General features: G+C 38.5%; 13 protein-coding genes and 1 non-coding gene across 14 annotated transcripts; 7 read left to right on the top strand and 7 right to left on the bottom strand.

Moving 5' to 3' along the window:
* Positions 1 to 524: 524 nt before the first annotated feature.
* On the top strand, positions 525 to 1,889 carry IVY1 (Ivy1p; the record flags this gene model as incomplete). Its single annotated transcript, XM_056221422.1, has 1 exon — positions 525 to 1,889. One exon carries the CDS (start codon positions 525 to 527, stop codon positions 1,887 to 1,889), a length of 1,365 nt encoding a protein of 454 aa, XP_056081214.1.
* Positions 1,890 to 2,052: 163 nt separating this feature from the next.
* Positions 2,053 to 2,664, bottom strand: COX20 (Cox20p; the record flags this gene model as incomplete). The annotated part of the gene is made up of 1 exon (XM_056221423.1): positions 2,053 to 2,664. One exon carries the CDS (start codon positions 2,662 to 2,664, stop codon positions 2,053 to 2,055), a length of 612 nt encoding a protein of 203 aa, XP_056081215.1.
* Positions 2,665 to 3,198: 534 nt separating this feature from the next.
* On the top strand, positions 3,199 to 4,845 carry HEM1 (5-aminolevulinate synthase; the record flags this gene model as incomplete). The annotated part of the gene is made up of 1 exon (XM_056221424.1): positions 3,199 to 4,845. One exon carries the CDS (start codon positions 3,199 to 3,201, stop codon positions 4,843 to 4,845), a length of 1,647 nt encoding a protein of 548 aa, XP_056081216.1.
* Positions 4,846 to 5,203: 358 nt separating this feature from the next.
* Positions 5,204 to 6,088, bottom strand: RTN1 (Rtn1p; the record flags this gene model as incomplete). Its single annotated transcript, XM_056221425.1, has 1 exon — positions 5,204 to 6,088. One exon carries the CDS (start codon positions 6,086 to 6,088, stop codon positions 5,204 to 5,206), a length of 885 nt encoding a protein of 294 aa, XP_056081217.1.
* A 777-nt stretch (positions 6,089 to 6,865) lies between these two features.
* On the top strand, positions 6,866 to 8,947 carry LYS4 (homoaconitate hydratase LYS4; the record flags this gene model as incomplete). The annotated part of the gene is made up of 1 exon (XM_056221426.1): positions 6,866 to 8,947. The coding sequence occupies one exon, from the start codon at positions 6,866 to 6,868 to the stop codon at positions 8,945 to 8,947; it is 2,082 nt and encodes a 693-aa protein (XP_056081218.1).
* Positions 8,948 to 9,250: 303 nt separating this feature from the next.
* On the top strand, positions 9,251 to 10,885 carry PRP42 (mRNA splicing protein PRP42; the record flags this gene model as incomplete). The annotated part of the gene is made up of 1 exon (XM_056221427.1): positions 9,251 to 10,885. One exon carries the CDS (start codon positions 9,251 to 9,253, stop codon positions 10,883 to 10,885), a length of 1,635 nt encoding a protein of 544 aa, XP_056081219.1.
* Positions 10,886 to 10,989: 104 nt separating this feature from the next.
* On the bottom strand, positions 10,990 to 11,646 carry FMN1 (riboflavin kinase; the record flags this gene model as incomplete). The annotated part of the gene is made up of 1 exon (XM_056221428.1): positions 10,990 to 11,646. One exon carries the CDS (start codon positions 11,644 to 11,646, stop codon positions 10,990 to 10,992), a length of 657 nt encoding a protein of 218 aa, XP_056081220.1.
* A 724-nt stretch (positions 11,647 to 12,370) lies between these two features.
* On the top strand, positions 12,371 to 13,249 carry MRPL7 (mitochondrial 54S ribosomal protein uL5m; the record flags this gene model as incomplete). The annotated part of the gene is made up of 1 exon (XM_056221429.1): positions 12,371 to 13,249. The coding sequence occupies one exon, from the start codon at positions 12,371 to 12,373 to the stop codon at positions 13,247 to 13,249; it is 879 nt and encodes a 292-aa protein (XP_056081221.1).
* Positions 13,250 to 13,617: 368 nt separating this feature from the next.
* On the bottom strand, positions 13,618 to 16,539 carry SEC26 (coatomer subunit beta; the record flags this gene model as incomplete). Its single annotated transcript, XM_056221430.1, has 1 exon — positions 13,618 to 16,539. One exon carries the CDS (start codon positions 16,537 to 16,539, stop codon positions 13,618 to 13,620), a length of 2,922 nt encoding a protein of 973 aa, XP_056081222.1.
* A 248-nt stretch (positions 16,540 to 16,787) lies between these two features.
* On the bottom strand, positions 16,788 to 19,148 carry SMKI04G4480 (uncharacterized protein; the record flags this gene model as incomplete). The annotated part of the gene is made up of 1 exon (XM_056221432.1): positions 16,788 to 19,148. One exon carries the CDS (start codon positions 19,146 to 19,148, stop codon positions 16,788 to 16,790), a length of 2,361 nt encoding a protein of 786 aa, XP_056081223.1.
* Positions 19,149 to 19,415: 267 nt separating this feature from the next.
* On the bottom strand, positions 19,416 to 20,879 carry SNU56 (Snu56p; the record flags this gene model as incomplete). Its single annotated transcript, XM_056221433.1, has 1 exon — positions 19,416 to 20,879. The coding sequence occupies one exon, from the start codon at positions 20,877 to 20,879 to the stop codon at positions 19,416 to 19,418; it is 1,464 nt and encodes a 487-aa protein (XP_056081224.1).
* A 2,201-nt stretch (positions 20,880 to 23,080) lies between these two features.
* Positions 23,081 to 23,169, top strand: Smki_4.trna16Y. Its single transcript is given in 2 exon segments — positions 23,081 to 23,119; positions 23,134 to 23,169. It is a non-coding gene; the product is annotated as a tRNA-Tyr (tRNA).
* A 375-nt stretch (positions 23,170 to 23,544) lies between these two features.
* AMD2 (putative amidase) lies at positions 23,545 to 25,194 on the top strand (the record flags this gene model as incomplete). The annotated part of the gene is made up of 1 exon (XM_056221434.1): positions 23,545 to 25,194. The coding sequence occupies one exon, from the start codon at positions 23,545 to 23,547 to the stop codon at positions 25,192 to 25,194; it is 1,650 nt and encodes a 549-aa protein (XP_056081225.1).
* A 68-nt stretch (positions 25,195 to 25,262) lies between these two features.
* PRP28 (mRNA splicing protein PRP28) lies at positions 25,263 to 27,026 on the bottom strand (the record flags this gene model as incomplete). Its single annotated transcript, XM_056221435.1, has 1 exon — positions 25,263 to 27,026. One exon carries the CDS (start codon positions 27,024 to 27,026, stop codon positions 25,263 to 25,265), a length of 1,764 nt encoding a protein of 587 aa, XP_056081226.1.
* Between the last annotated feature and the right edge of the window lie 202 nt (positions 27,027 to 27,228).

A 27,228-nucleotide genomic window follows, 5' to 3' on the forward strand; every position in this document is an offset into this window, starting at 1 on the left:
TCATTGCCAAATCTGTTTGTAGTAGTAAGTCAAACATCTTACCTATTGCAAGAAAAGAGTTGAAACAGTCCTCTTTTATCAACAGGACGTGTAACGTGCGATAAAAATACGGGAATAGAATCTGTGAGGGCGTACACGACCAACCATATTACGATTGTAGTGTATATTGAAGGTGCACCATACTAGCGATCCTCCTATATCATTTGGTAAAATTAAAGTTGGCCTATTATGTGAGCTTGAGTTAGATCACGCTTCTGAGTGTATTGTGCTTTATTTAATCAACATGCATTTCAGATGTACTATATGCATTTCCCGCTTTACAGGAAAAAATGGTCAATGCGGGCAAAAGAGAAAAATATTTGGCAATACGTTACAAGAAAAGGGTGAGATGGAGATGTAAGCCAGAAACTAAGTGGAAAAAACCATACCAATACAAAATACTAAATATTCTGAATAGAAAGTCAATTGATATTTGACAAGGATAAAAGATACTTAAGAAAAAGATAACAGGAAGAAAATCGGATATGCCCGGCGATAATAATGAACAAGTGCAGGGATCTCCTTCAAGTGACCAGGGACTAAGGGTTGACTGGGATGACGGAAACCATTATGATGTCTCTCCCGATAGATACGCACCCCATTTATCTGAATTTTATCCAATTGTAAATAACAAAAAACAAGTTACCAGTAGCGCTGGTTCAGAGAACAACGACCATCTGGACGACATGAACCATTTACGTACATCGAAAGTGTATTCCAAGGCACGCAGGGCATCGAGCATAACATCTGGTACAAGCACAATAAACGACTTGCAAACTCTGATTACGAAGAGAGATGTGAAAGAGACGCAGGAAGCCCTATCGACATTGTTCAGGAATTCGAATGCCTACTCCGATTCGTTATTGAAGACATCCCAGAATGGGGCGGAAATTGCACATTCTTTGGAAAATATTGCCAAATTGAAGGGTTGTAACGATGAAACAGCAGAGAAATTATTAAGTGCGAGTGGGTTATTCTACCTTTTGTCCAACCACCAGCTCATAATGTCAAAGTATTTCAACGATTTGTTGGGAGATAGTTTAATTGATGATATTGATGAATTCAAGTTACAGACCAAGATTATGGAGAATAAGTTCAAAGTACAGAGTAAAGAGCAAAGTTTAAAGTTGAAATTACAAGAAAGACACAATTTTGATATCTCGAAAAGGAAAATAAGGAACTTAGTCTCATATCGAGAGAGTCTTTCCAGTTTACAAGCAAGATTAGATCAACTGGAGACACTCAAGCACGATTTTTACATGGACTCTTATGAACTAGTAGAAAACACATGTAATAAAGTACTCAACAAAGTTGCGACGGTATCTCGGGCACAAGTGGAAATCTCTGAAAATATTGCAAGGAAAGGTTGGTCCGGGGGCGGACTAGATGAACTGCTCTGCGATGCAGATGACCCATTCAGTAAAAAGACGGATGGGCCCTTCACGACAACCGACGCCGACGAAGAGACTGGGGGAGAAGAATACAACAGCGATGGCGGCACAGGTGGGAATGATGTGGTGCTCAATGAGCTATTAGAAGGAACCAACCAACCTTCCGCGTCAAAAACATCTTTATCGAAATCCAAAACCTCCACGGAATCTTCACCGCATCATACACAGTCAAGTTCAAACGAGGAAGGAGTACGAAGCAGGAGCACTGACAGCTGCAACAATGATGATGACGATGACACAGACAATTTGATGGGTCCAGAAAATTCATTTTCTTTGCCGCCTACAAGAAACTCCACTGATGAAACCGCACATACGTTGAGACAGTTGTCTATAAAAGAGCATAACGACAATCACGACAGTGATACTGATGGCATGGAAGACCAGTCAAGTAATATATAAATTTTGTGACTCTCTATGTATGTAATGTTTGTTATATAGAAATGGTAAAAAGCGAACAGTCGGAATTTGGTATTTTGATATTTTGGAGAAATGTTGCATATATGTACATAGAAATGTTACCAAAAGTCCTGTTTTCACCTTTTTTCCAGCCTATCCTGCCTTCTCACCAAAACTTGTACCATTTCTTCTCAGAGGAGGTCTGCGATAAATTCTGATTGCTTTGTTGGAACTGATTCTGCTTTTCATTTTTGGCGGCTTCCCACTGTCCCGACAAAGATGGGTCATGAGAGACACTGTGCAGCATTGGCTTTTCCTTTTTCGCCACAGTTTCCTTTGCCAATTGAGCGATCTGGAAACTTTTTTGTCTTTTCAGCCTGCATTGCTCCCATCCGACAATAGACCCCAATATTAAAGAGCTCATCGCCCAATTCATGGCCTTTGTCGGACTCTTATGGTATATAAATATAACGGACCCCATCAAGAACATGCTAGAAAACCCGAGCATGCCCGCGTCTCTAAAACACGGTATCGAAGTCAGCCTCTGCAGAGTGAAGTCGCTCCATCTAATCGAATCCCAGGCTTCCTTCAAAGTAGCCCGCTCTTGCTTCTTGGCCAACTGGGAATTGGACAAATCATCGGCGAACTTTGGAGGGGTGTCTTCCAAGAGGATCTTTTGACCCCGCGAGTAATTCGTTAGCACGGCATCACTATCCGCCCTATCCTGTTGTTGCTGCGCTTGTTGTTCCGCTTGTCTTGACCACGGCCACCAACGCATCTTTAGTTGACTGTTGAGCTGCTCGTTGTTCTCTGCTGTAGCCTATACAGCAATGTTACGCTGTACTGTGGAGTTTGATATAATGCTTCCCCCCGACGGTGCTATAATAAACTTGCCTGCATGGATTACCCTACCCTTCAAAAGGCCGCTTTCGTCGCTCATTGGTCTGCGCTTGCGGGCGCTTTTTGGTCATTGTTCATATATGAAGAAAGAGCAGGAACGGAAATTTTCATCTTGCCTTGCCCATTGTTCTAATTCAATGTTGCGTTGCTAAAAGCATCACTTTTGCATCATACCAAACTCCTCCATTCCGTCAGCTGGTACTCTACTCGGTTGTGTTGCACCCTCCTCTACTGTCATTCAACCGTTCTGGCTTCACACGTCCTCCCTTCTCAGGTCGCATTTCTTTTTTTTCGTGCTCTTTTCTTTTTCCTGTCCTATATATTTCCCATATAAGTTAGGTTGGAAGAAAAAACAAACAAAGCTGGTCATTAGTCCTCAATAATCATATCACTACTTAGTTTTTCTCTCGGTATGCAACGTTCCATTTTCACGAGGTTCGGTAACTCCTCTGCCACTGTTTCCGCTCTTAATAGACTGTCTACGACAGCCGCACCACATGCGAAAAACGGTTATGCCACCACTACTGGCGCTGGTGCCGCTGGCGCCACTGCGACAGCTTCATCCACAAATGCAGCAGCGGCAGCAGCGGCAGCAGCTAACCACTCCACTCAGGAATCTAGTTTTGATTACGAAGGTCTAATAGATTCTGAACTGCAGAAAAAAAGACTCGACAAATCATACAGGTACTTTAACAATATCAACCGTTTGGCCAAGGAGTTTCCGCTAGCTCATCGTCAGAGGGAGGCTGATAAGGTTACCGTTTGGTGTTCCAACGATTATTTGGCGCTTTCCAAGCACCCTGAAGTATTGGACGCCATGCATAAAACTATCGACAAGTATGGTTGCGGTGCAGGTGGTACAAGAAACATTGCCGGTCATAACATTCCCACTATGAATTTGGAAGCAGAATTGGCTACTTTACACAAGAAGGAAGGTGCCTTGGTTTTCTCATCATGTTACGTAGCCAACGACGCCGTCTTATCCCTTCTGGGCCAAAAGATGAAGGACTTGGTGATTTTTTCCGATGAACTTAACCATGCCTCCATGATTGTGGGTATCAAGCATGCCAACGTCAAAAAGCACATTTTTAGACATAACGACTTAAACGAATTGGAGAAACTACTACAGTCGTACCCCAAGTCTGTTCCTAAACTAATTGCATTCGAATCAGTATACTCTATGGCCGGTTCAGTGGCTGACATAGAAAAAATTTGCGATTTGGCTGATAAATATGGTGCTTTAACCTTTTTGGATGAAGTGCACGCCGTTGGTCTATACGGTCCTCACGGTGCAGGTGTCGCGGAACATTGCGATTTTGAAAGTCATCGTGCCAGCGGTATTGCTACACCCAAGACCAATGACAAGGGCATGGAAAAAACCGTGATGGATCGTGTAGACATGATCACCGGTACATTGGGTAAGTCATTCGGTAGTGTAGGCGGCTACGTGGCAGCTTCCAGAAAATTGATCGATTGGTTCAGGTCATTTGCGCCCGGTTTTATTTTTACCACCACTTTGCCACCTTCTGTCATGGCAGGCGCTATAGCGGCCATTAGATACCAACGTTGCCATTTAGATCTAAGAACTTCCCAACAGAGACACACCATGTATGTGAAAAAGGCCTTCCACGATTTGGGCATTCCCGTTATTCCAAATCCTTCTCATATTGTTCCTGTTTTGATTGGAAATGCTGATTTAGCCAAGCAAGCTTCCGATATTTTAATCAACAAACATCAGATATACGTGCAAGCCATCAACTTCCCCACCGTTGCTCGTGGTACGGAAAGATTGAGAATTACCCCAACGCCAGGCCACACTGATGACTTATCCGATATCCTGATTAATGCAGTTGATGATGTGTTTAACGAATTACAACTACCACGTGTCAGAGACTGGGAGAACCAAGGCGGTCTGTTGGGTGTCGGCGAAGCTGGATTTGTAGAAGAGCCTAATTTGTGGACATCGAGTCAATTATCGTTGACTAATGACGACTTGAACCCTAATGTTAGGGACCCAATTATCAGACAACTAGAGGTTTCTAGTGGTATCAAGCAGTGAAACAATCAATATTTTGCACTGGATAGAGGTACAAATGATTTGTTAAGCAGTAAGAGAAAAACGATGAATATTTTTATTCCTTATTTATGTACGATATTTTATCATTATTTCCTTTTATAACCTATTTATATATTTAACAAGCACGGTGAGCACTTTCAATTGCAAGGTATATGTACAAAGTTTAGTCTAGGTTAGAAAAGCGGAAGGAAATTTAAAAAGATATTTATATTTTTTCCGGAAAGTATACAGAAGATAAAGAGAGAAACGTATGAGTATATACTAGAATAATAAAATATGTAGTAAAAGTCAAAGTGAAAAAAGTTAGCTATTCTTCTTCAAATAGGGAAAGCAACTACGTTTACGCGTTATTCTTCTCCAATTCATCTTGCAAGTTCTTTGTACTTTTCTTCAATTCATTAGACAATTCGTCGACGTTAAATTCTTGAGTAGTAGAAGGTACGTGTTGTGGAACTTCTGGCATGACTTGAGCGGAAGATGTATAAGCTTTGGTTTCTGGTTCTAATGGGACATCAGCGGCCAACTTGGTAGTACTGGCAACTTCAGGGCCGGCAGTGGAGGAGACAGAAGCAGTCTTAGATTTGACTAAGTTGGAAATTGGGCCCAATTTGGATTCGACCTTGTCCAAGTATGGCTTTGACTTTTCACAGGCCAATTGGGAGAATTCTTGGGTCTTTTGCTTAGAGATTTCTACACCTTGAGCGACAGTAGCATCAATTTCATGTTTGTAAGAATGGTAGATAACTGGCAAAGTGAAAGTGAAAATATCACCGACGAATACGATGGTCCAGATAGAAAACCAGGAGAAAAACTTGTGTAGAAGGAATAGAGCAACAGCAGTCTTGAAAGTGTGCTTAGGGACTTGAGCAAATACAGTTTTTCTTATGTGAGCTTGGAAAATTGGTAATTGCTTCAAAGCCTCATCAATGCGAGGCTTAATAAAGCCGACAATGTTGGGACAATCCTTGGCGCCATACTTAGTGATTAGACCTTGTCCCAAAAACAGCTTGGATACGAATTCAATGGATCCCGTTGTGAATAAGATAGTGTAAGCAACCTTCAAAAAGAAAGTGATCAGGTTAACTTTTTTCAAAATTAACAAGGCCAATAGGGACCCACCGAAATATTTACCGGTTTGGATAGGGTTCCTCCATAATAGCAAATCGCAATTGCAGCTTTTTTCTTGTTGTTGCTGAGCAGGGGTATGTTGAGCAGGGGTGGACATATTTGTGTTTTTGAATATATATTATATTATATATACGCTGGGAGGTGAGAAGGAACAATTATATATTTGGCTTGAGAGTTGAAAAGTAAGAAATCAAGAAAAGGGAATTGTTGAACGAAAATTTGAAAAATAGCTAAGTGAAGTGCCATAGAAGAGATGTTGCCCACACTAGGGAGGAGCCTACTGGAAAAGGGGCACGAACCAACTTTAAATAGGAAACAGAAGAAACCACAAGCCAGTGATACAACAGCACCAAACACCGAAAAAGAGTTACCAAAGCTGTCCTCTGGTGCTGGAAAGACTGAAAAAAACGCTTCTGCGTTGGCTCGTATGGTGAAAAATTTTCTTTGAGCATTTCCCGGTGCTCGCTCGTGCGAAATTACCGCAAAGCCGGTAAAATTCGAACGTATATAGCGACCGAAAAGTCTCGTTCGAAATGATTATAATGGCGCTATTTGAAAAAAAAAAAAACTTCAGTAATTTTTCCCCCGGGATTTCACTCGAGATGACTGAAACTTTTAATCGATGAGTCTAAACCATAGGCAGCAAATATTGCCAACGTATGCTGGTAGTTACGCCTTCAGTGTAAACTCACGTACATGCACGCACACGTACAGACGTATATATATCTGCAAAAGTATTTGTGTATTTGTATATGCAAAAGAGTTAGTGCGTGTTTGTATAAGCAGAATCTAGTCTCGCGCTTCGTCTTGTATGAACTAGATAACTATTTTATATAATAGAACCTGGTAGAAAGCCAAACTGTATCGATATAAGATGCTACGATCAACCACAATTACTCGTTCATTCCACAGCTCTAGGAGCTGGTTGAGGGGTCAAAACCTGACTGAAAAGATCGTTCAGGCCTATGCAGTCAACCTTCCCGAGGGGAAAGTGGTACATTCCGGTGACTATGTGTCTATCAAGCCGGCACACTGTATGTCGCACGATAATTCATGGCCTGTGGCGTTGAAATTTATGGGACTGGGAGCTACCAAGATTAAAAATCCTTCACAAATTGTGAATACCCTAGACCACGATATCCAGAACAAGTCGGAGAAAAATTTAACCAAGTACAAGAACATCGAGAACTTTGCTAAGAAACATCATGTTGACTACTACCCTGCTGGTAGAGGTATTGGACATCAAATCATGATTGAGGAGGGCTATGCTTTCCCCTTGAACATGACGGTAGCATCAGACTCGCATTCCAATACCTATGGTGGTCTGGGCTCGCTGGGTACCCCCATAGTGAGAACAGACGCTGCAGCCATATGGGCCACGGGGCAAACGTGGTGGCAGATTCCACCGGTGGCTCAAGTTGAGTTAAAAGGTCAACTACCTCAGGGCGTTTCTGGGAAAGATATCATTGTCGCCTTATGTGGGCTTTTCAACAATGATCAAGTTTTAAATCACGCGATTGAATTTACGGGTGACTCTTTGAATGCGTTGCCTATTGACCATAGACTTACAATAGCTAATATGACCACCGAGTGGGGGGCTCTTTCTGGTTTGTTCCCTGTGGACAAAACTTTGATCGAATGGTATAAGAATCGTTTACAGAAGCTGGGTACTAATAATCATCCAAGAATCAACCCCAAAAGTATTGGTGAATTGGAGGAGAAGGCAAAAACTGTGAAACCAGACAAAGATGCACGCTACGCCAAAAAACTAGTTATCGACCTTACCACATTAACTCACTATGTCTCAGGTCCCAACAGCGTAAAGGTCTCCAACACTGTGCAAGATCTATCTCAGCAAGAAATCAAGATAAATAAAGCCTATCTAGTATCTTGCACTAACTCCCGTCTATCCGATTTGCAGTCTGCAGCGGAAGTGGTTTGCCCTACTGGCGATTTGAACAAGGTTAACAAAATTGCTCCAGGTGTGGAATTCTATGTTGCTGCTGCCTCTTCAGAAATTGAGGCAGATGCCCGCAAATCAGGAGCTTGGGAAAAGCTGCTAAAGGCAGGTTGTATCCCATTGCCTTCTGGGTGTGGCCCATGCATTGGTTTAGGTGCAGGGTTATTGGAACCAGGTGAAGTCGGTATCAGTGCGACAAATAGAAATTTTAAAGGTAGAATGGGTTCTAAGGACGCGTTGGCTTACTTGGCTTCTCCTGCTGTTGTCGCCGCTTCTGCTGTGTTGGGTAAAATCGGTTCTCCTGCTGAAGTACTGTCTACAGATGAGATTCCATTCAACGGCGTTAAAACTGAGATAATCGAAAACCCTGTGAGTGAAGAGGGAGCTGGTACTGAAGCCGAGGCTCCAAAGCAGTCCGTTGAAATATTAGAAGGTTTCCCAAGGGAGATTTCTGGTGAATTAGTTCTATGTGATGCTGATAACATTAACACAGATGGTATCTATCCAGGCAAGTACACTTACCAAGATGACGTTCCCAAGGAAAAGATGGCGCAAGTTTGTATGGAGAATTATGATGCTGAGTTCAGAACAAAGGTTCACCCAGGCGACATAGTGATTAGCGGGTTCAATTTTGGTACGGGTTCCTCCAGGGAACAGGCGGCTACTGCATTATTGGCCAAGGGTATCAATTTAGTTGTCTCAGGCTCCTTTGGTAATATTTTTTCAAGAAACTCTATAAACAATGCCCTTTTGACCCTGGAAATCCCAACTTTAATTAAGAAATTGCGTGAGAAATACCAAGGCGCTCCAAAGGAACTCACCAGAAGAACTGGCTGGTTCTTGAAATGGGATGTAGCTAATGCCAAAGTGGTTGTTACCGAAGGTTCTTTAGAGGGCCCTGTTATTTTGGAACAAAAAGTGGGTGAGCTAGGTAAAAACCTGCAAGAAATTATTGTGAAAGGCGGTTTGGAAGGTTGGGTAAAATCCCAATTATAATATGCATAAGAATCTGGAAAATGCATTTTTTTTCTTTATTTATTAAGTTTCTTTATTTATTTACGGTTATTTACATATTTTTTGTTAATTGATCGATAGACAAATTTTTATTTGTAATTAATATTTCTATTTCCCCTTCCAATAATTTTCGAAGCTCTTGTGAAATTTCAAACCACCCATCTCATCTACATTCCGTCTGGAAAACAACGTACAATTCTGCATAAGGAAGAGGAGAACAAAGAAGACGCCTTGAATAGCCCCAGACAATACCTACCTGAACATCAGCGGAAGGCGCATGCATCCATGGATAAATATACGACCTTAATTAACGATGAGAATTTTTCAACTTTTACATTGAATGTCTCAAGATATCCCAAAAGTCTGGTATATTGGGAGAGGTTACTGAACTATATAGTAAATGCTTCCACACCAATATGCAAGTCCACTGAGCCTCAACTACTAGAGCTAATACGTTATACCTATTCTTCCATGTTAAATGTGTTTCCCTATTTAGAAAATTACCATATCGATTTCGCACTCTTAGAGTACAAATTAGGAAATGTTTCTACATCGCACAAGATATTTCAACGTGGATTACAAGCCTTCAATCAAAGATCTTTGCTACTGTGGACATCATACCTAAAATTCTGTAATAACGTTATCCTAAATCAGAAGCAATTGTTTAAAAAATATGAAACAGCTGAAAAATACGTTGGCTTGCATTTTTTCAGTGGGGAATTTTGGGATTTGTATCTGGAGCAAATTCGATCAAGATGTGTTTCATCTAGGAGATATTGGAGCGTCTTAAGAAAGATACTTGAAATCCCCTTGCACTCTTTTTCCAAATTTTATGCGTTGTGGTTACAACATATAGACGAAGTAATGGATCTGAAACAACTGTCACAACTAACTAGTAAAGACGAACTATTGAAGAAACTTAAAATAGATATCACATATAGTGGAAGAAAAGGTCCATATCTACAAGATGCAAAGAAGAAGTTAAAGAAAATAACCAAGGAAATGTATATGGTTGTTCAATATCAAGTACTTGAAATTTATTCCATTTTTGAATCCAATATATACACTAACTATTACACCTCACCAGAAACCGTGGCCTCTTCCGATGAAATAGAGACATGGATAAAATATCTGGATTATACTATTAATTTACAAACCGATTCTTTAATCCACCTAAACTTTCAAAGAGCTTTACTTCCTTTGGCCCATTATGATATTATATGGATAAAATATTGTAAATGGTTAATTCATGAAAAAGATGACCTTGTAGGCGCCAAAAACATTCTGTTAACGGGACTGAAATTTTCTTTGAAAAAAACCAAAATAATAAAGCTACTGTATTCAGTCACTTGTAAATTAAATGACTACGAACTTTTACGAAATCTATTGGAAAAAAGTGACTCCTCGTATTCTGATAATATCGAAAATGTTGATGATTTTGAAATATTTTGGGATTATCTTCAGTTCAAAACTTTTTGCCAAAATTCTTTATATTCAAGTCGATATTCTGATTCTCAATCGAGTGGCCTATTGAATAAAGAGGTGTTTGACAAGGTATGGAAACGTTTGAGTTATAAAGACGAAAAGAGCGGTCAAGAAATTTTGTTGAATTACTTGATACAGTTTTATTCGAAGGACACCGTAGAGTTTGTAGAAAAAAACGTATTTCAAAAAATAATTGCATATGGTTGGGAATATTACTTACAGAATGGTACTTTTTGGCACTGTTATTGCCGTTTAGTGTATTTTGATACCTCCAGGTCGTATTTGGATAAGAGGCAATATATTGTTAAAAGAATATGGCCCAAAATAGACAAAAAATCCGCACAGAATGTTCTGCCATCTTTAACAGAATTCTGTCAATCATACTTTCCAGAAGAGCTGGATACATTAGAAGAAATGTTTGCTCAAGAACCTTAGTCCTCATGCCTTATCATTTATTAGAAGATATATACATATATAAAAGTTTAGCGTGTACTTAATGATGTTAAGGATCCACCAGGCCTTATGAAGTTCACCAATCTCTATAATTGTCGTTTGTATGCTTGATACGATGGTGTAGCAAGTACGGTTTGCGCAATCTTAATATCAATATTGATATCTTTGATTAGGGCCTCCTTCGTTGTGTAGTTCAGCTCAGGCCTAATGTGACCCAAAATATTGAACTTGACCTTGGCCCCGTAAAAGTCGTTCTTGAAGTCATGTAGAACATGCAATTCCATGGTTTTAAAATCATTCCCATAAAATGGATTTTTCCCCACGGAAAGTACCATGGGAAGTACGTCCAAATCGCCGTTTGCTTCACTTAAATATTGACCGTAACTGTAAGTCACAGTTCTCCCCTCCTGTCTTGTTTCCACAGAAGCTTCTTCACTATCAACGGCTCTAATATGAGCAAATCCAAAGTAAACTCCTAAGTCCAAATCATTTATACTTTTGGGTAACTGCTCTATAGGCACGTTAGCAGTAGGAACACCCAGTTCAGCAGAACCACGACCAAATCCGCTTACAATATCACAATACTCAGTAACAAGTGGGAATGGTGAACTTGGCTGTACCGGTATTGGCAAGTCCACTTCTCGTTTTAAACTATCTGTCATATCTGTGCTTGTATTTCGATGCATCAAGAAGGTACCTGCTAATACAATAAATGCTGCAACATAAACTTTCCAGGTAAACATCAACTTTTTAATAGCACGTGTTTGTAACCAGTTTATAGGCCAAACTCCCACTTCCTCAAACGTAGTTGTTATATATTTAATATTGCCATCATTATCACTGCAAGAGTATCAAACAACGATTTGAATCGCTGTATTACCCTCCTGCGTAAGAGACTATTGCGAACCCTTTCATAACGTGATTGAAACGTATATGTGCGTAAGTGCGGGCTGATAGTGCTACTGAATCGTCTATTAGGGTGACTAGGAACATTTTGGGTCAACACTATCGCTTTTACCGCCTTGTATGTGTGTATGTGTGCGGTCCGTAGTGAATACCTCACTACTATAAGCGCTTTCACTTAACATTTTAAAGCGCTATAATATAGTTCAGAAATTCATAGAACGGAACTAAGCCCATGTTTAACACATTTCAGTAAACAGAGAAAAGGTGCTTAAATGTTTGTTTTGTTCTGTTTGTAAACTTGAACTTCTTTCGCATCACGGTTTACCCATCTAGCTCTTATTCGCTTTACGGTGAAAGCGAACACGACAAAAATAATCAATTATCTAGTGGGAAGCCTCGAAAGCAGCAGAACAGAAAGGTAGAAAAGTCACATTTCAAGCTTTATCACTAACTTGAAACAATATCCGGAAGTGATAGACGGAACAGAAAGAGTGTTAATATTTTTATCCACCTTTAGATTGAACCACTTTGAGAAAAGGTTCGAGATTCCATTTCCAAAAAATGCAAAGATTTACACTAGTAACTCATAGATCATTCTCTAGCTCCTTTGTGAGAACCAAATCTGCGTGCTCCTTGGTCAAACCGGTTCATCATTTGGTGAAGATTGATAAGTCAAAGTTATCCCCTCGGTTTCCGGAACTGAAATATGACAAGAATGATATCAGGTCACCTGGATTCAAACCAAAAGACACTCATGCAGATAGGCTCAACGATCATTATTTGAATACTTTGCAATCTGATCTACTATTGATCAACTATTCACATAATGCTACGGTGGTGAAAGGCCTCAAGCAGAGAGCGTGGAGTGGTGATTCGCCATATCACTTAAACAGACCACCCAAAAATCCTCAGGGTTCGAAAATCCAGCTACCGGACATTCACCCTATCAAATGGAACAATGTTCCTGGATTAGAAAGTGTTGTAATAAACTGCTTCGTTAGAGAGGCAAAAGAAAATCAATTGTTTGCTATCACCGCGGCTTTACAATTACAACAAATTACTGGAAGTAAACCTCATCCAATCTTCTCCAAAAACGATGTTCCAACTTGGAAATTGAGAAAGGGTCATCAGATGGGAGCCAAAGTCGAACTAAAGGGAAAAGAGATGTCACAGTTTTTGAGCACATTGACGGAGATCGTCTTACCAAGAATTAGGGAATACAGAGGTATAAACAACCAATCCGGGAATAGATTTGGTGGGATAAGTTTTGGCTTAACTGCTGAAGATATCAAATTTTTTCCTGAAATTGATGCAAATCAAGACTCATGGCCCAAGACATTTGGTATGCACATAAATATAAATACTTCTGCTCAATTAGACTTCCAAGCAAGAACTTTGTTAAGTGGATTCCAGTTCCCATTTTTCGGAGAAGAGAAATGAGGAATAAAATCTGATGCTTTTATCAATATCTAATGACGCCCAATAATAAAAACGCAAAAAAACGCATATATAGTTTTCCAATTTCTCATGTAAATATAAAAATGTATAAGGTAATATCTTTATCTACTTTGTAGTCATAACCCCCGTAGGCTTCGAATAAGCCTCTGAAAGTACTATAGATTTGACACCTCTTAAACTAAACTACTCTGTATAAAGAATTTTAGGAAAGATAATGTACATATAAAAGTGAACACTTGCTTAGAAATGAACACAGCGATCCATATTCAAAGAATTTCTTAGAAGACTCTTCATTTTCTTGTTTTGTTTTTCTTCGAATTATGACGCACACTGCTTTGAATTAAGGTCGTTCAAACATGAGTGAGGGCAAGTTTATTAGTCTTTTTAGCAATCAATGCCACCCTATCACCTAGTGACAGAGCTAAACCTTGTCCTTTTGAACGGATACGGACATAACCTATGACTTCATTAGTCTTCGAATCCTTTTCAATACACAAGTTGGCTAGAGCATCTTCACCAAAAGATGATTTTGCATACAAGTTACAACTTAGAAACCTACAGTCATCTTCTCCTAACGATTCGGATGGTGTTAGGATACCCATATTTGTTCCATTAACCAATTCTTTCAGATAAGCATGCAATGTTGGTAGTTGTGATTTGACTGATATTTTATTCTCCCACTCAAATGCATTCCACATGGTACGGAAATGTTCATCATCAGTGGCGGCTGGCTTGATGTAATCCATAATGTCAACATGAACGTCGTTCAAGATAACGTAACGGGCATCTTCACCATGCGCACCATCATAAATAATATTACCGAAAATAACACCAGTGTCAGCGGAAGAAACTTTAACAGTGACAGTGAATTTGTGGAAGCCATGAGGAATGACATTGGTCTTTTGTGGTGTATCAATAATTTTCAAATCACCAAGAGTTGCAAATTGCACATGTAGGTTTTTCAATGTTTCCTTAGTTTGATTCACAAGAAGAACATCCAATACAACATCGAATTGATTATTTGTGATACAAGCCTCAGCATAAACTGGATCAGAAAATCCACACAAAGGCACAATTTTTTTCAGCTTAGAAATACTAGAGCTGCTAGTAGCGTGGATCGCATCCCCTTTCATAGCCAATTGCAAATCTTCCTCAATACTATCTTTCTGTACATTAGTAGAATCTGCACCAGCAAATTGCCTGAAGAAAACTGGTTTATCAATTGGTTCGATGTTTTTGTTACTATCTTTCAAAGCTCTCTTATGTCTGTTCTTCTTTGCGATTTCAATTTGCTTCTTGAATGAAGATTTGGTTGTGTCTAAGAATGCAACTTCCAAAAGCTTAACTTCTTCCTCCTTTTCCTCAGGGTTAGCTTCATCCAATAAAATGGAAATAGATGTCATGACTCTTTCTAAGGAATCTTCATCGATTTTCTTCTCCACTAAAGAACTTTGACCTACTCTTACGATACTAACCAAAATCAACAAAGCTTCTGCCTTAAGGGCGTTAGTGACAGTTTTGTTTTTAGAAACTTTTTCAAACTTTAACACTAGTTTAATGATCGTATTTGCGAGAATAGCGGCAGTGTAAAAATCACCACTTAAAACAAAACGACGAATTGGAGGTCTAGAGTCACGTTCTTCATCGGTAACTGACTTGTGTGAAGTCTTTACGTCGAAGGCATTTTCAGTGGCATACGTACCGTCTGGTAGGATAACTGGACCAGTTGGTTTGGCGGTAGCGTCATCTTCATTTTCTTCGGTATCTTCTTGGTTTTGTGTCAGTTTTTTGATTTCTGATTTAAGAATAGGAACTTCGCCGACACTATTACGGATATGCTTCCAACAATGTTGTATCTCACTTTCTTCTTCAGCATATTCACCCATAATCCATAACGCACCGCGGTAAGCCTTTGCAGATCGGACATTATCTAAGGTGCGAACCATATTCTCAAGAATATCGGCTCTAAGTTGTGGGTATTTCTCGATCACTTCTTTGATAAAGGTGATAACGCCACTAGCGGCTACAGAGTTTAAGTCACGAATGAATTCTAATAATAGGGAAACAACACCGGCTGCCATTTCCACAAAGTTTACAGCCACGGTGCGAATAGTTTTGATCAATAATTGCCTATACTGCATTGCCTTGTCTTGATCTGAATTACTTACAGTTGTTTGCAATTCCTTTTTCAAAAGCTGAACGACATCTTCAGCGTTCCTGGATGTAGCCAAATCCATTGAAATATCAAGAGCCTTTGAACGAACATCTAAATCTTCGGCATTCAAAACTCTTAAAATGTCCAAGGTCAGTTCTTCCAAGGCGCCTACATTATTAGCATTGATTTCTTGAATACGGTCTAAAACAATCAACTTAATATTATTGTCTGAAACCTTGACAGCCAAATCAATCAATTTGTTAACTGCAGGAACTAAGACATTTGGATTAGCAGACAACACAGTCAAAGCCAATGCGGTCTCGAAGATGACTTCGTCAGATGTTGTGGTGGAGAGCAGTTCCATTAATAACTCAATATATTGAGCTTTTAAAGCCGGGGTTCTGTTCGCATCCTGTCTAATGAATTGAACAAAAACAGCTTGTAATAGAGGATCTAGATTTTCTATGTCAGCAATATTGTTTTCCAAATAATGTAAAGCGTTTTCACGATCCAATTCAGCTAACCCAATGAAAGCATTCCTTTTACATATTGGATCTGTCTCAGCCACTATAAACGAGTTAATGATATCTTTGGCATCTGGAAGTAGATGCTCACTCACTTTGTAAATGGAGAAGACAGCCAAGATAGCATACTTACGAACGTATGCATGACGATATTCCAAACACGCCAAGACGGAGGGAACCATCTGTTCCAACAACTCGGCCTCTCTCAATTTTGTTAAAAACCTTAATGTGTTACCTCTAATGTATTCATTAGGATGTTGCAAATCGTGCTGAATGGCATTGCATACAAGAATCATTTCATGTCTTAATTTCCCATCTTCAGCTAATTTAGGAACAATTTCCCAGTAGAAATACAAAAGCTTCTTCAATTCCTTATTTTTAGAAGGCATAACAAACCTTATGATGTGCATCAACAGTTCAGGCATTGGATTCCCTTCCAACATTGTAACTAAAATCGATTTCATTGTATCAATTTTTTGTTCGTCAGATCCCTTTTCAAGAGCTTTCTGAAAATCTGTGCTTGAATAAGTCTCCATAGTCGGAGAAGGATCGAAAACCAGCGTGTACGCTGGCTGTGAAGAAAGTGAAGACATAGCTGCGCTCTTGTTCGTTAATGGCCACTACTTTACTCTATTTTTTTTCAAGACAATTTTAGCTGAGATATAATTGACATCAAATTTCACTTGTCGAGCTGTTGTTTTCTTGATTCCGCTCCGCTGTACGTGTAACGAACATAAGTAATGGAAAAAACCGACAGCAATCGTGCAGGGTAATACGGTCCTTAAAATGCTGGTACATAGGAATATATTTCAATATCTATAGAATCATATATACAATGATATCACTCTGGGTCAGAATCTGGGTTTGCCACACGTAAGCCGCGGCCCAGAGAATAGCTGAGATCAATTGCGTCAGATTCCGTTGTGGAAGTGGAGTTCTGACGCGTTATATCACTTTTCGTATTAGAGTCACGATAGTCCTGTAGAGAGATATGGGTAGGGAGTTTCTGCCTGTTCACGTAATCGTTATCCAGCGTGCCACTTCTCATTCTATTCTGAGATCTTGTGTAATAACTGACCACCGTGTTAGATCTCGATACCGAATCGGTAGAACTACTCTGCCCCTTTTTCTCTCTCAGAGGAGCCATTATGTCATCGCTGTTGTACGCTTCATCACCAGGTATGTCCTTCAGATAGTCTTCAGGTTGTCCCAGATAGGCTTCTCCTTCCTTTAATATAGAACCAGCTTCGTTCTCCTTTCCCAACAATTTATGAAATTCTTTTGTATGATCGACATTAATGTTGTTCTTCAAGCCTGCACCAATCTCATTTGTGTCCTCGTTTCTTGTTTCCAGCGCCAGTAATTTCTGTTTAACTTTTCCATGCTTAATACCAATCTGTTTGGAACTTGTTCTCAGTTTAACTTTGATATTCTTAGGTTGAATCAAATTATTCTTTTGTTTTAGCGCCACTGGCAAGTTGGGAGGAGCTTGCAAAAAGTTAGATGTTTTGTAATACTTCAGTCTCAATTCCTCCACATAACTGGAAACCAAAGGCACAGACTTTTCAGATTTATTCGATGCGACGGAAGTTAGCGTTGAACCTTTCACAGATCTTTCGCTTGGAGCAGTCGGTATGGAATTTTGCAAATCGACCGCTACCTGGGTGGGGACAGCTTGTTCGCTAAAGGAATAAACTGCTGGGACCAGACTTTCTGAGATGGAATTTAAGCTATTCAACTCAGAGGTTCTATTCGCTGATTTTATATTTTCATTTGAATTAATAGCAGATAAAACGCTTGATTTAGAACTTTTTGATATGAGGAGTTCAGACTGGTTAGAAATGCTCAATGGAACATCATACTCTCCAGAAGATGTTGTGGTATTAAAAGAGTGTTGGTCGACTAAACTGCCCGTATCGTTAGCACCATTCAAGAAAAAACTGGGACGATCTTCGTTAACCACCCTAAATACCCTGGGATGGTTTGCTAACTCAGGTTCCTGGGTTGGGACATCGTTTTTGATCAATGGATGTTCATCATTTGCATCGTTCACTGAAACAACACTTTTTCTGTCCCCAAAATGTCTTTCTTGATGACTATCTTCTTCTTCGTTCGAAGAAGCATTATTAACTTCATTAGTTATCCGCAGTGGTTTTCTGGTGTTTTCGAAACTTTCATCACTTCCAAGGTTCTCGTTTGATTTATATACAAAATCGAAATGCGCAGGTTTAAAATCACCAGACTCGTCTTTAGCAACCTGTTGAAGACTTTTGGTAGACTTACCGCTAGCCGATGTGGTAAAGGAAAATCTATCATTTCCATCATCTATATTGGAAGGCAACTGTTCCAGATGATTTAATTGTACCAAGTTTGTGTTACTTGAGGTATTTTCAATATCAACAATAAGTGGCTTCACATAACTTAGCGAACTCTCCACACTAACGTTTCTTAAAACAGGAGCTTTTATGGCATCTACTAGCGACACATCCTGAGATATTCGATCATCCGAATCTTCAAATGTGCTTAGAGATACTGAGCTAGATGAATTTCTCTTGTGTTCGTTAATATAGACTTCGATATCCTCTACTAATTTTTCTGCTTCTGAACGCTGTCGCCTATGTTGATTATGGGTAGATGATCGTGTAATGATGTCCAGTTCCAAATCTTTATTCGTCTCTAGGTCTTCCTTGATGATATTGTTACTCATTGATGTCTTTATTGACTTCATGTCCACGGGTGGTGGTGGGGGTCTAGAACGTATTATGTTGGAGTGATTCATCCTAGAAGTCGTATCTGTTGTGAAAGGATTCGTGCTTTCTCCGGTAACGCCATCTTTTTTTAAATGTTCATTCCCTTTATGATCATTTCTTGGAACGTCCTCCGACTGTGACAATTGGAGAGAATCTTTTGAGGTATCACCAGAATTCAAAAATGGATTGATATTCTTTAATGGTCCCCTTTGTAATGGTGCTTGAATAACACGACTTTTGACGTGTGCATCTCTGTTTGGGCTTCGCGGTGGTACCTCAGGGGGGGAAGTCTTAGCTCTGTGAGTTGGTACAGCGTCCATTGAATTCTTTATTATTGGAGGTGCCGATGGTTTTCTAACAGGTTTTTCTGAATCATTATTCTTACTTTCAGAACCAAACCGAAAAAAAGACCTTCGTTTACTTTTGCTGCTGTTGTTAAAACTATCAAACATCTCTATGTTGTGCGATGTTACGTGTAGGAATTTTTGAATTTTGTAAACCGTATCTATACAACGAACCACTACAACATTCCTCCTCTTTAATGTACACAATAAACCTCACCAAGTACTATAATCGCGCTCTTGAAATTCGCGATGACGTTTGACAGAAAACATCAAATAACCCTATAAAATTTGCATCGTGAACGAAAGCAATGTAGAAAGAAAAAAATCAAAACCCTTTATAGATATATTTGTATATTATTAGTGTTATAAAATGAATCATTGCTCCAATATATTCAATATTAGCTCTAATGCTTTAACTATGTACTCACCGACTCCGCCAATACTAATAACGCGGACAGTACTTGGATGGGGTTGTTGAGAAAAAATGGAGTAATTAGCTAAATTTAAAGATTCAAGCCACTGCTGTGACTCGTGAAGATTATTCAGATTCAATACAACAATGTTGCAATTTGTCTTTGATCGTAAGTCGTTTAAATTTTGATAAACAACATCAATATAATTCTGTCTTGGACATCTGACATATGTTTTAAGAATTTGATACGAGGATTTATTCTTCACTGCATGTATAGAAGCTTTTATAGTAGCGATACAGTGTTGCTTAATCTCATCCTGTGTCATAAAGCCTGGTTTATGGCGTTCAACATTTCTTCCATTTTCTGTAGTGTTGGATCCCGAATAACGGTTAGAGATGTTTTGAGTGCTTGGCGATTTGTTAATTATGGACCTTTGCAATTGTGATTGATGCGAAGTCGTCCCTGTATGAACAGTGTTAGAGGGAGAGAACGAGTCCGGTAAAGGCTTTTGTTCCTGTAAAGGTTGATTTCTCTGAGTACTATGTGTTTCATTATATATTTTCAATTCCTCAATGTGCTTGACCATTTGGACTTTTGATTTTTCTATAATTGGCCTGGTTTTGTTGGTATATGCTTTCATATCAAATAAGCCATCGCCAATTAATGGAAGTTCAAAGAGGGCAAGCGACGTCTGTGAATAAGTCCGCATATATTCACGCTGAAAGCGATTTATCACACAGCATTCACACTTACCGAATGCTACTTGTGAGAAAAAGTTGGAAAGTTCGTTCATAAACCTACTCACATGACAAGCCTTTATATGGAATTGTTGAAAACTTGGGAGAACATTGAAACCAACCCCTACAATATTGGAGGCGGGCAGCTCTCTTCTATAGCTAGTCATTAGATGATGTTTACCTGTTTCTATATTTTTGGGCAAATAAAATGAACCTGTCAAGTTAATATTCCTGGGAACTCTGAAGTAGGATTTTTCCGATGATGCCATCCATAAACGCTTCTGAAAAGCAAACAAAACCGCTAATACGAAGCAAGAATCCAATATACTGAATTGCTTTAAGACTACGTAATAAAGCACGTTTGCGTCTTTCTGCCTTTTCTGTGGATAACATTGTAATATGTCCTTAGATATATACTTGTGCAACTCGTTCATGCACTCTTCAAATTGTTGTTTAGCTTCTGTTCTCACGGGAAGTATAAGCAGACTTCCTTTCATATACTGTACTGTACCTTTCCTAGATGATCTTATCTTATCCAAATTTTTCCATATATCAAAGGATTGGAATGCTTCAGGATTATTGACCTTCCTTCTCTGTCCATCACTAGGAGTTGTAGGATAATGTCCCTGTGAAAGTTGACCCTTTGGTACACTATGATGATACGCTACTCCTCTCCTTCTTGGGTACATGACGTTATTATTCCCTGGTCATTTTGGACCTAAATGAGACAACTTTCTACAAAAAGACTGGTGTACTTTATGATGTTTCTTCTACTTTCCCTATGCGATGTGAGCCCGAAATTTCTAATTTAAACAAAAAAGGCGCTATAACAAATTACTATCCACCCATTCAAGGCATAAGTGAAAGCAAGATGATACCTTGACAATGCCAGACTGAAAGCAACCCACACTTTCAAAACCTAGCTAACTATATACTCATGTATGGGCTGTTCATTTTCTAGTGAAGAGGTTGAAATGATAATTGGATTATCGTTATTCACACTGGCGACTATAGTGTTTGTATCAAGTAACTAGGCATAATACGTTATAGATGCTTCAAAATAGAGATGCTATTGCTTCTATGTAATTAACGGGTGCTGCTAAATTAAAGACTGAACTACAGCTTGGAATTGTTATATACACATATAGAGTATGAATCGTAACATTGAACCTATGATAAATCATCGAAGTAGCTGTTAGGTTGAGCTTATTCGATAGGTTCAAATGACGTATGTTTTATGCATCTCTTTTCAAAGGGTAATAAAGTTTTCCTCTATTCGTAACTAATACTACAACCTAAGTACCGATTATCACAAAACCCACCAATTTCTCACTATGATAGGATTGTCAAGGCGATTTAATATTACTATGGCCCGTAAAAAAACAATATTGTCATGGTTGAAACACGATAGCGTTTGTTAAATAGTAACGACTATGTTTCAGGCGGATTCATAGTAATTACTTTAAAAAGTAATCGTCAGCTACATCTGAAAAGAACAGAGAAATAGTGTCCAAAGCGGTAATGGCAACCAACATACATCAGTAGAAGTAGTTATCGGGACTAAAACGTAAGGTTACGTACCTAGAAAGTGTTGATAATTAGTGGTTTAGTAAGTTGCAATAATTAAGAATAGGTCTTTCTTTCTTATTTTATGTAAGAGAGGTATATAAAAAACACGCTGATTCGTTATATTAAACTTTTGGAATGAAAATCATCTATCGTCTATCAACTATTATATTATCATACACAGTGTTAAATGATGATATAAGTTATGAGAAGCTGTCATCGAAGTTAGAGGAAGCTGAAACACAAGGATTGATAATGTAATAGGATAATGACTGACAGCATATAAAATATCAATAAAAGCATATACAGAATTGTGTAGAATTACGAATTTCATTTATGGGATTCCTATATCCTCGAGGAAAACTTCTAGTATATACTCTATATACCAAATAATATTGCCTTTATCAACAATGGAATCCCAACAATTATCTCACGATTCACTCATTTCTCACTAATAATGTTGGGTAAATAAATACAAAAATTCTTGTGATGATATCAATTTAATTGGGGTAAGCAAATTCTAATAATTGAATTTACCGCAGTAATGAGATAAAGATCTATTAATTGATCAAAACTTATTATATAGGAAGATAAGCCATAACTAAGATATTATCATCTATCCTCTGAGTTATGTCTGAACCATTGGGTTTAATACAACCAACCAGCGTGTGTTTTATATACCTCTCTTATATAATTTAAGAACGACTTATTATTAATTATTACAACTTACTAAACCACTAATTATCACTAATTATCAACATGGCTTATCTTCTTTTATAATAAGTTCTGGTCAATTTATAGATCTTTATCTCATTCCTGCGGTAACTTCTATTATTAGGACTTACCTACTCCAATTTATACGAAGAATGTATAGTTGTAATCACTATTCCAACAGAAAGAAAAAGAACAGGTTACAATCATTGAGTATTTGCTCAAGAATCGCATCTTATTAAATAAACATTGTTGTATTACGGGCTCGAGTAATACCGGGATGTCTTGACAATCCTAATATACTATCTTAGGGAAGTAACTTATTGTCAAAACGACTTATCAACTTAATTCACGGGATGTTACTTATCCTATATATTATATAAGATTTGGTTTATACTAAATAGTGGAAGCGCGGAATCTCGGATCTAACTAATTGTTCAGGTATTTATACATTTGATTAGTTCAGCTCGGAAAAGCAGAGTTTTACCTTATGTTGTTCAATCTGTTCGTTTCGTTATAAGATTGTTTCATATGTGTTTTATGAACGTTTAGAATGATGTATTGTCATACTGACGTATCTCATCTTAAGATACAACAAACATCAGAAAATTGACTCTCGGTAGCCAAGTTGGTTTAAGGCGCAAGACTGTAATTTATTACCACGAAATCTTGAGATCGGGCGTTCGACTCGCCCCCGGGAGAATTTTTTGATTTCATTATAAAACAATGTTATTTTTCGTCTCTTCTGGAGTTAAACCATCTGCTGTTATGGTGTCTTATTCTCCATTAGTAAAATGACATTTATTTTTGACTGGAGTTTAAAGATACCATATAAGTGCTAAACAAATTATGTGTCATAGATAAAGGTATCTAAAATGGCAGATTCCAAAAGCCGCGCGCACAAATTATTGATAATAGGATTCTTATCGAAGGATAAGACTTGCGTTTATAGTATCTTAGCATTTAAAAACACATTTCAAACATATATATTTACCGGTAAACTCTTTATTTTAACTAGAGAAAGCTACTTTCAACCACTAATCAACTATATATAACACTATATACTGAAGCTATAAGATGACCGTGCAGTCAGCTTGGAAAAAAAGAGTTCAACTGAAAAAGGACCAACTGAACAGTAAAATAAAAGACGAATGGAGATTAAGTAGTTCAACTATATCGAGGTTAAAAGACGATAAAAAAAACCTAGTTAAGAACATCGATGATTTGTGTCCTTCCTCAGAGAATCAAATCACTCATTCCACTATAGTAGTCTTGAGGGAGAAACTAGACGCGGGAGAATTAACTTGCCATGAAATAGCATTTGCATTCTGTCATAGAGCTGCCCTAATTCATCAAACAGTAAATTGTTTATCAGAAATCATGTTCTCGGAGGCATTAAAATTAGCCGATTATTTGGACAACAATAAACCAGCCGTAGTACCACCCTTGTATGGTATACCAATATCCTTGAAGGATCAATGTAATGTCGAGGGAGTAGACACATCGCTGGGATATTTATCTCGCACTTTTAAAGCAAAGACCAAGAGTGAAGAGTCATTGATTGTTAGTTTGTTAAGAGATTTAGGAGCTATAATATTTGTGAAAACTACCGTACCTTCATCTATGATGGCTACAGATACACAATCTAATACGTTTGGATATACGTATAACAGTATTAACTTGGGTTTCTCTAGTGGTGGTTCCTCTGGTGGAGAAGGATCGTTAATTGGTGCTCATGGTTCTTTGCTGGGCTTAGGTACTGACATAGGCGGAAGTATTAGAATTCCAAGCAGTTATCATGGATTGTTTGGTTTGAAGCCAACATTTGGACGTGTTCCCTACTTGAGAGTGGATAACTCATTCGAAGGAAGAGAAACAATTCCAAGTGTAATTGGACCGCTAGCAAGAGACCTTTCGGATTTGAGATATTTTATGAGTTGTATCATCAATATTTGTCAACCATGGGTGAAGGATGTCAAATGTATTCCGTACCATTTCGATTCATCTACAGATAAATTACACCACGATTATGTTGTTGCAATATGGTATGGAGATGGTGTCATTGATCCCCCACCTAGTGATATCAGGGCTTTGAAGATTTGTGAAGATGTAGTTGCCAAAACTGAAGGAATGAAGACCGTTCAATGGAAACCTCCTAGTGAATTGAGCAGGGAATTGTTTGACATTGCAAATGAAGCTGATGTTGCTGACTCAGGTAACGAGATAAAGAGTGAATTTAAAGTGTCTGGAGAACCACTTCTGGATATTCTGAAACCAATGGTTTTGGAAGATGGAAGGCCCCCATATACTGTTAATGAATGGTGGAATTTGACTAAAAGAGTTTATAGTGCGCAACAATCGATGAGAGAGTATTATCTTTCATTCCCCGAGTCAGAAAGACCTGATGTTATCATATCCCCTACAACTCTGACGCCGTTTAGACCCGGAGACATGTTAAAGACCACCTTGAGATACATTTTACTATTCAATGTTTTAAATTTTCCATCTTTATCCATACCTGTTGGTAAAGTCAACTGCCAAATCGATAGACCAATGAGTGTCTCTTCTGCGCTTAACCCGGAAGATAAAATGGTCAAGACATACTGGAATGACTTATTAGAATCTGGTGACATAGAGGGTTTCCCAATAGGGCTACAAATAGTAAGCCCCACTTTTGATGACAGTGAGGTATGTAAATTTGCATCCTGGCTTTTGGGCAACATATAGAGAATATCTTCAATACCATACAACCAATCTCTTTGACTCCCGAGAGAAAGAGACGCATAAAGTGACTTTTAATATATAACCTCATTTTTGGGCTCTTTGCCGACATTGTATTTATTCTTTACAACATCGGAAAAGGAATTGCTATTTAAGGGATCATGCTTCTTTACGTACTTATAAAGTTCATGTATTAATGTTCCATCTTCAGTACCACTGACGAATGAGAATGCAGTACCCTCCCTTTGGGCACGACCAGTTCTACCAATTCTATGGACATAGTCATCTATTTTCTTCGAAATCTGAAAATTAACCACTAATGAAACATTAGGAATATCCAAACCTCTTGCGGCAACATTCGTTGCAATCATAATCTGGACTTTGCCAGTACGAAATAACTGCAACGAATGCTCTCTTTGCTCTTGCGACTTGGAACCATGTAGAATGGTCACCTTCATGTTAGTTTCCGTTTGAAATCTTTCGGCTAACCAATCGGCAGTCTGTTTGTAATTAATGAATATTATTATGGGTGATTCATATTTAATAACAACCGACTTCAATTTCTTAAATTTCTCTTCTTCATTGTCTGCATATTCAACTACCTGTCGTATCAAAGGTTCAGAACCAGTATCTAGTCCAATGGTTGCATAAACAGGCTTTCTCATATATCCTGCTGCAATTTTTTCTATCACAGGAGTCATCGTGGCAGTAAACATCAAGGTTTGTCTATTTGTTGCAGAATCAACATTGACATCAACTTTTGTTAAAATGTTAGTTACCTGGTCTTCGAAACCTAAATCAATCATTTTGTCAGCCTCATCTAACACCAATGTTTCTACCTGCTTCATCACTAGCAAGTGGTTATCCAAAGAGTCGATCAAACGTCCCGGCGTAGCTACCAGGATGTCACAACCCTCAGATAGAGAAAACGAGATTTCTTCGAACGAGTGTCCACCAACAATAGAAATTACTCGACAGTCATAGTTGTTCTCCCTAGACCATATTTTTGTGACTTTTTCTGTTTCTGCTTGGATTTGTTGCACTAGTTCTCTTGTTGGTGCTAGAATTAATGCTTTAGGTCCGTCCATGATCTTTAAAGAAGATGGCCTTGGAGGTGATCTACTCATCCTAATCAAAATCGGAATTATAAATGCTAAGGTTTTACCCGAACCCGTGGATGCAACTCCAAGGAAATCTCTGTGTTGCTTTGCATTACAAACGTTGGGAATAGTAATTCTTTGAATAGGTGTTGGTGAGAAAAATTGAAGTTTCTGTTTAATAATACATAGTAAATCCTCCGGTATAATACTAAGTTCCTCCCAGTTCCTCATTGGATTTTGCACTGCTCCACCCTTCGTAACAATAGCGAAGTCTTCTTTCAGTATCCTCCAATCTCTTTCATTCATTTCATTCAAAGATTTCTCAGTCCAATGCTTCCCCATGTAGGAAGATTCCGCAGCAATCTTGGAATATTTTCCATTCCGTAACAAAGCACTAGCCTTAGTTGAAACAATAGGATCATAATCCCTTAGAGTATCCTCACCTTCATTCCAGGAAAATTGAAACTTAGAACTTTTTTTCCTTGAATCCTTTTTTATATCATCAGCTTTATGTAGCCCACTATCATCCTGAAAACCTTCCTGTTTGACCTCTGTTTTAACGTTTTTAACCCTCGTGAGTTTCAATTCCTCCTTATTACTTTCAAACTGTCCCTGTTTAAATCTTTCATGTTTGCTCAGGAACTTAGGTTTGCTAATTTTACCCGAAATATCTTTATCTAGCGCCTTTTTCTTGTTTATACCGGCAATCAGTTGATTAACATCGATAGGTCTTGCCATGGTTTTGTATGATACCTTTTCACTTCTCTTGGCGATGCCAATGTCATTTATATAATTAACGCAGTGTTTCAGTCAATTGAAATATTGAATTTTAAAGGACGGATCATCGCGATTAACTCCGGGTCCTTCCGTTGAATGGGTGCTCTCATACGGTGGAGAGTGTATATCAGCAAAATCAATCATAAAAGAGTTACCGGACTAA

Source organism: Saccharomyces mikatae (assembly GCF_947241705.1).
Source record: "Saccharomyces mikatae IFO 1815 strain IFO1815 genome assembly, chromosome: 4".
NCBI classification, from domain to species: Eukaryota; Fungi; Ascomycota; class Saccharomycetes; order Saccharomycetales; family Saccharomycetaceae; genus Saccharomyces; species Saccharomyces mikatae.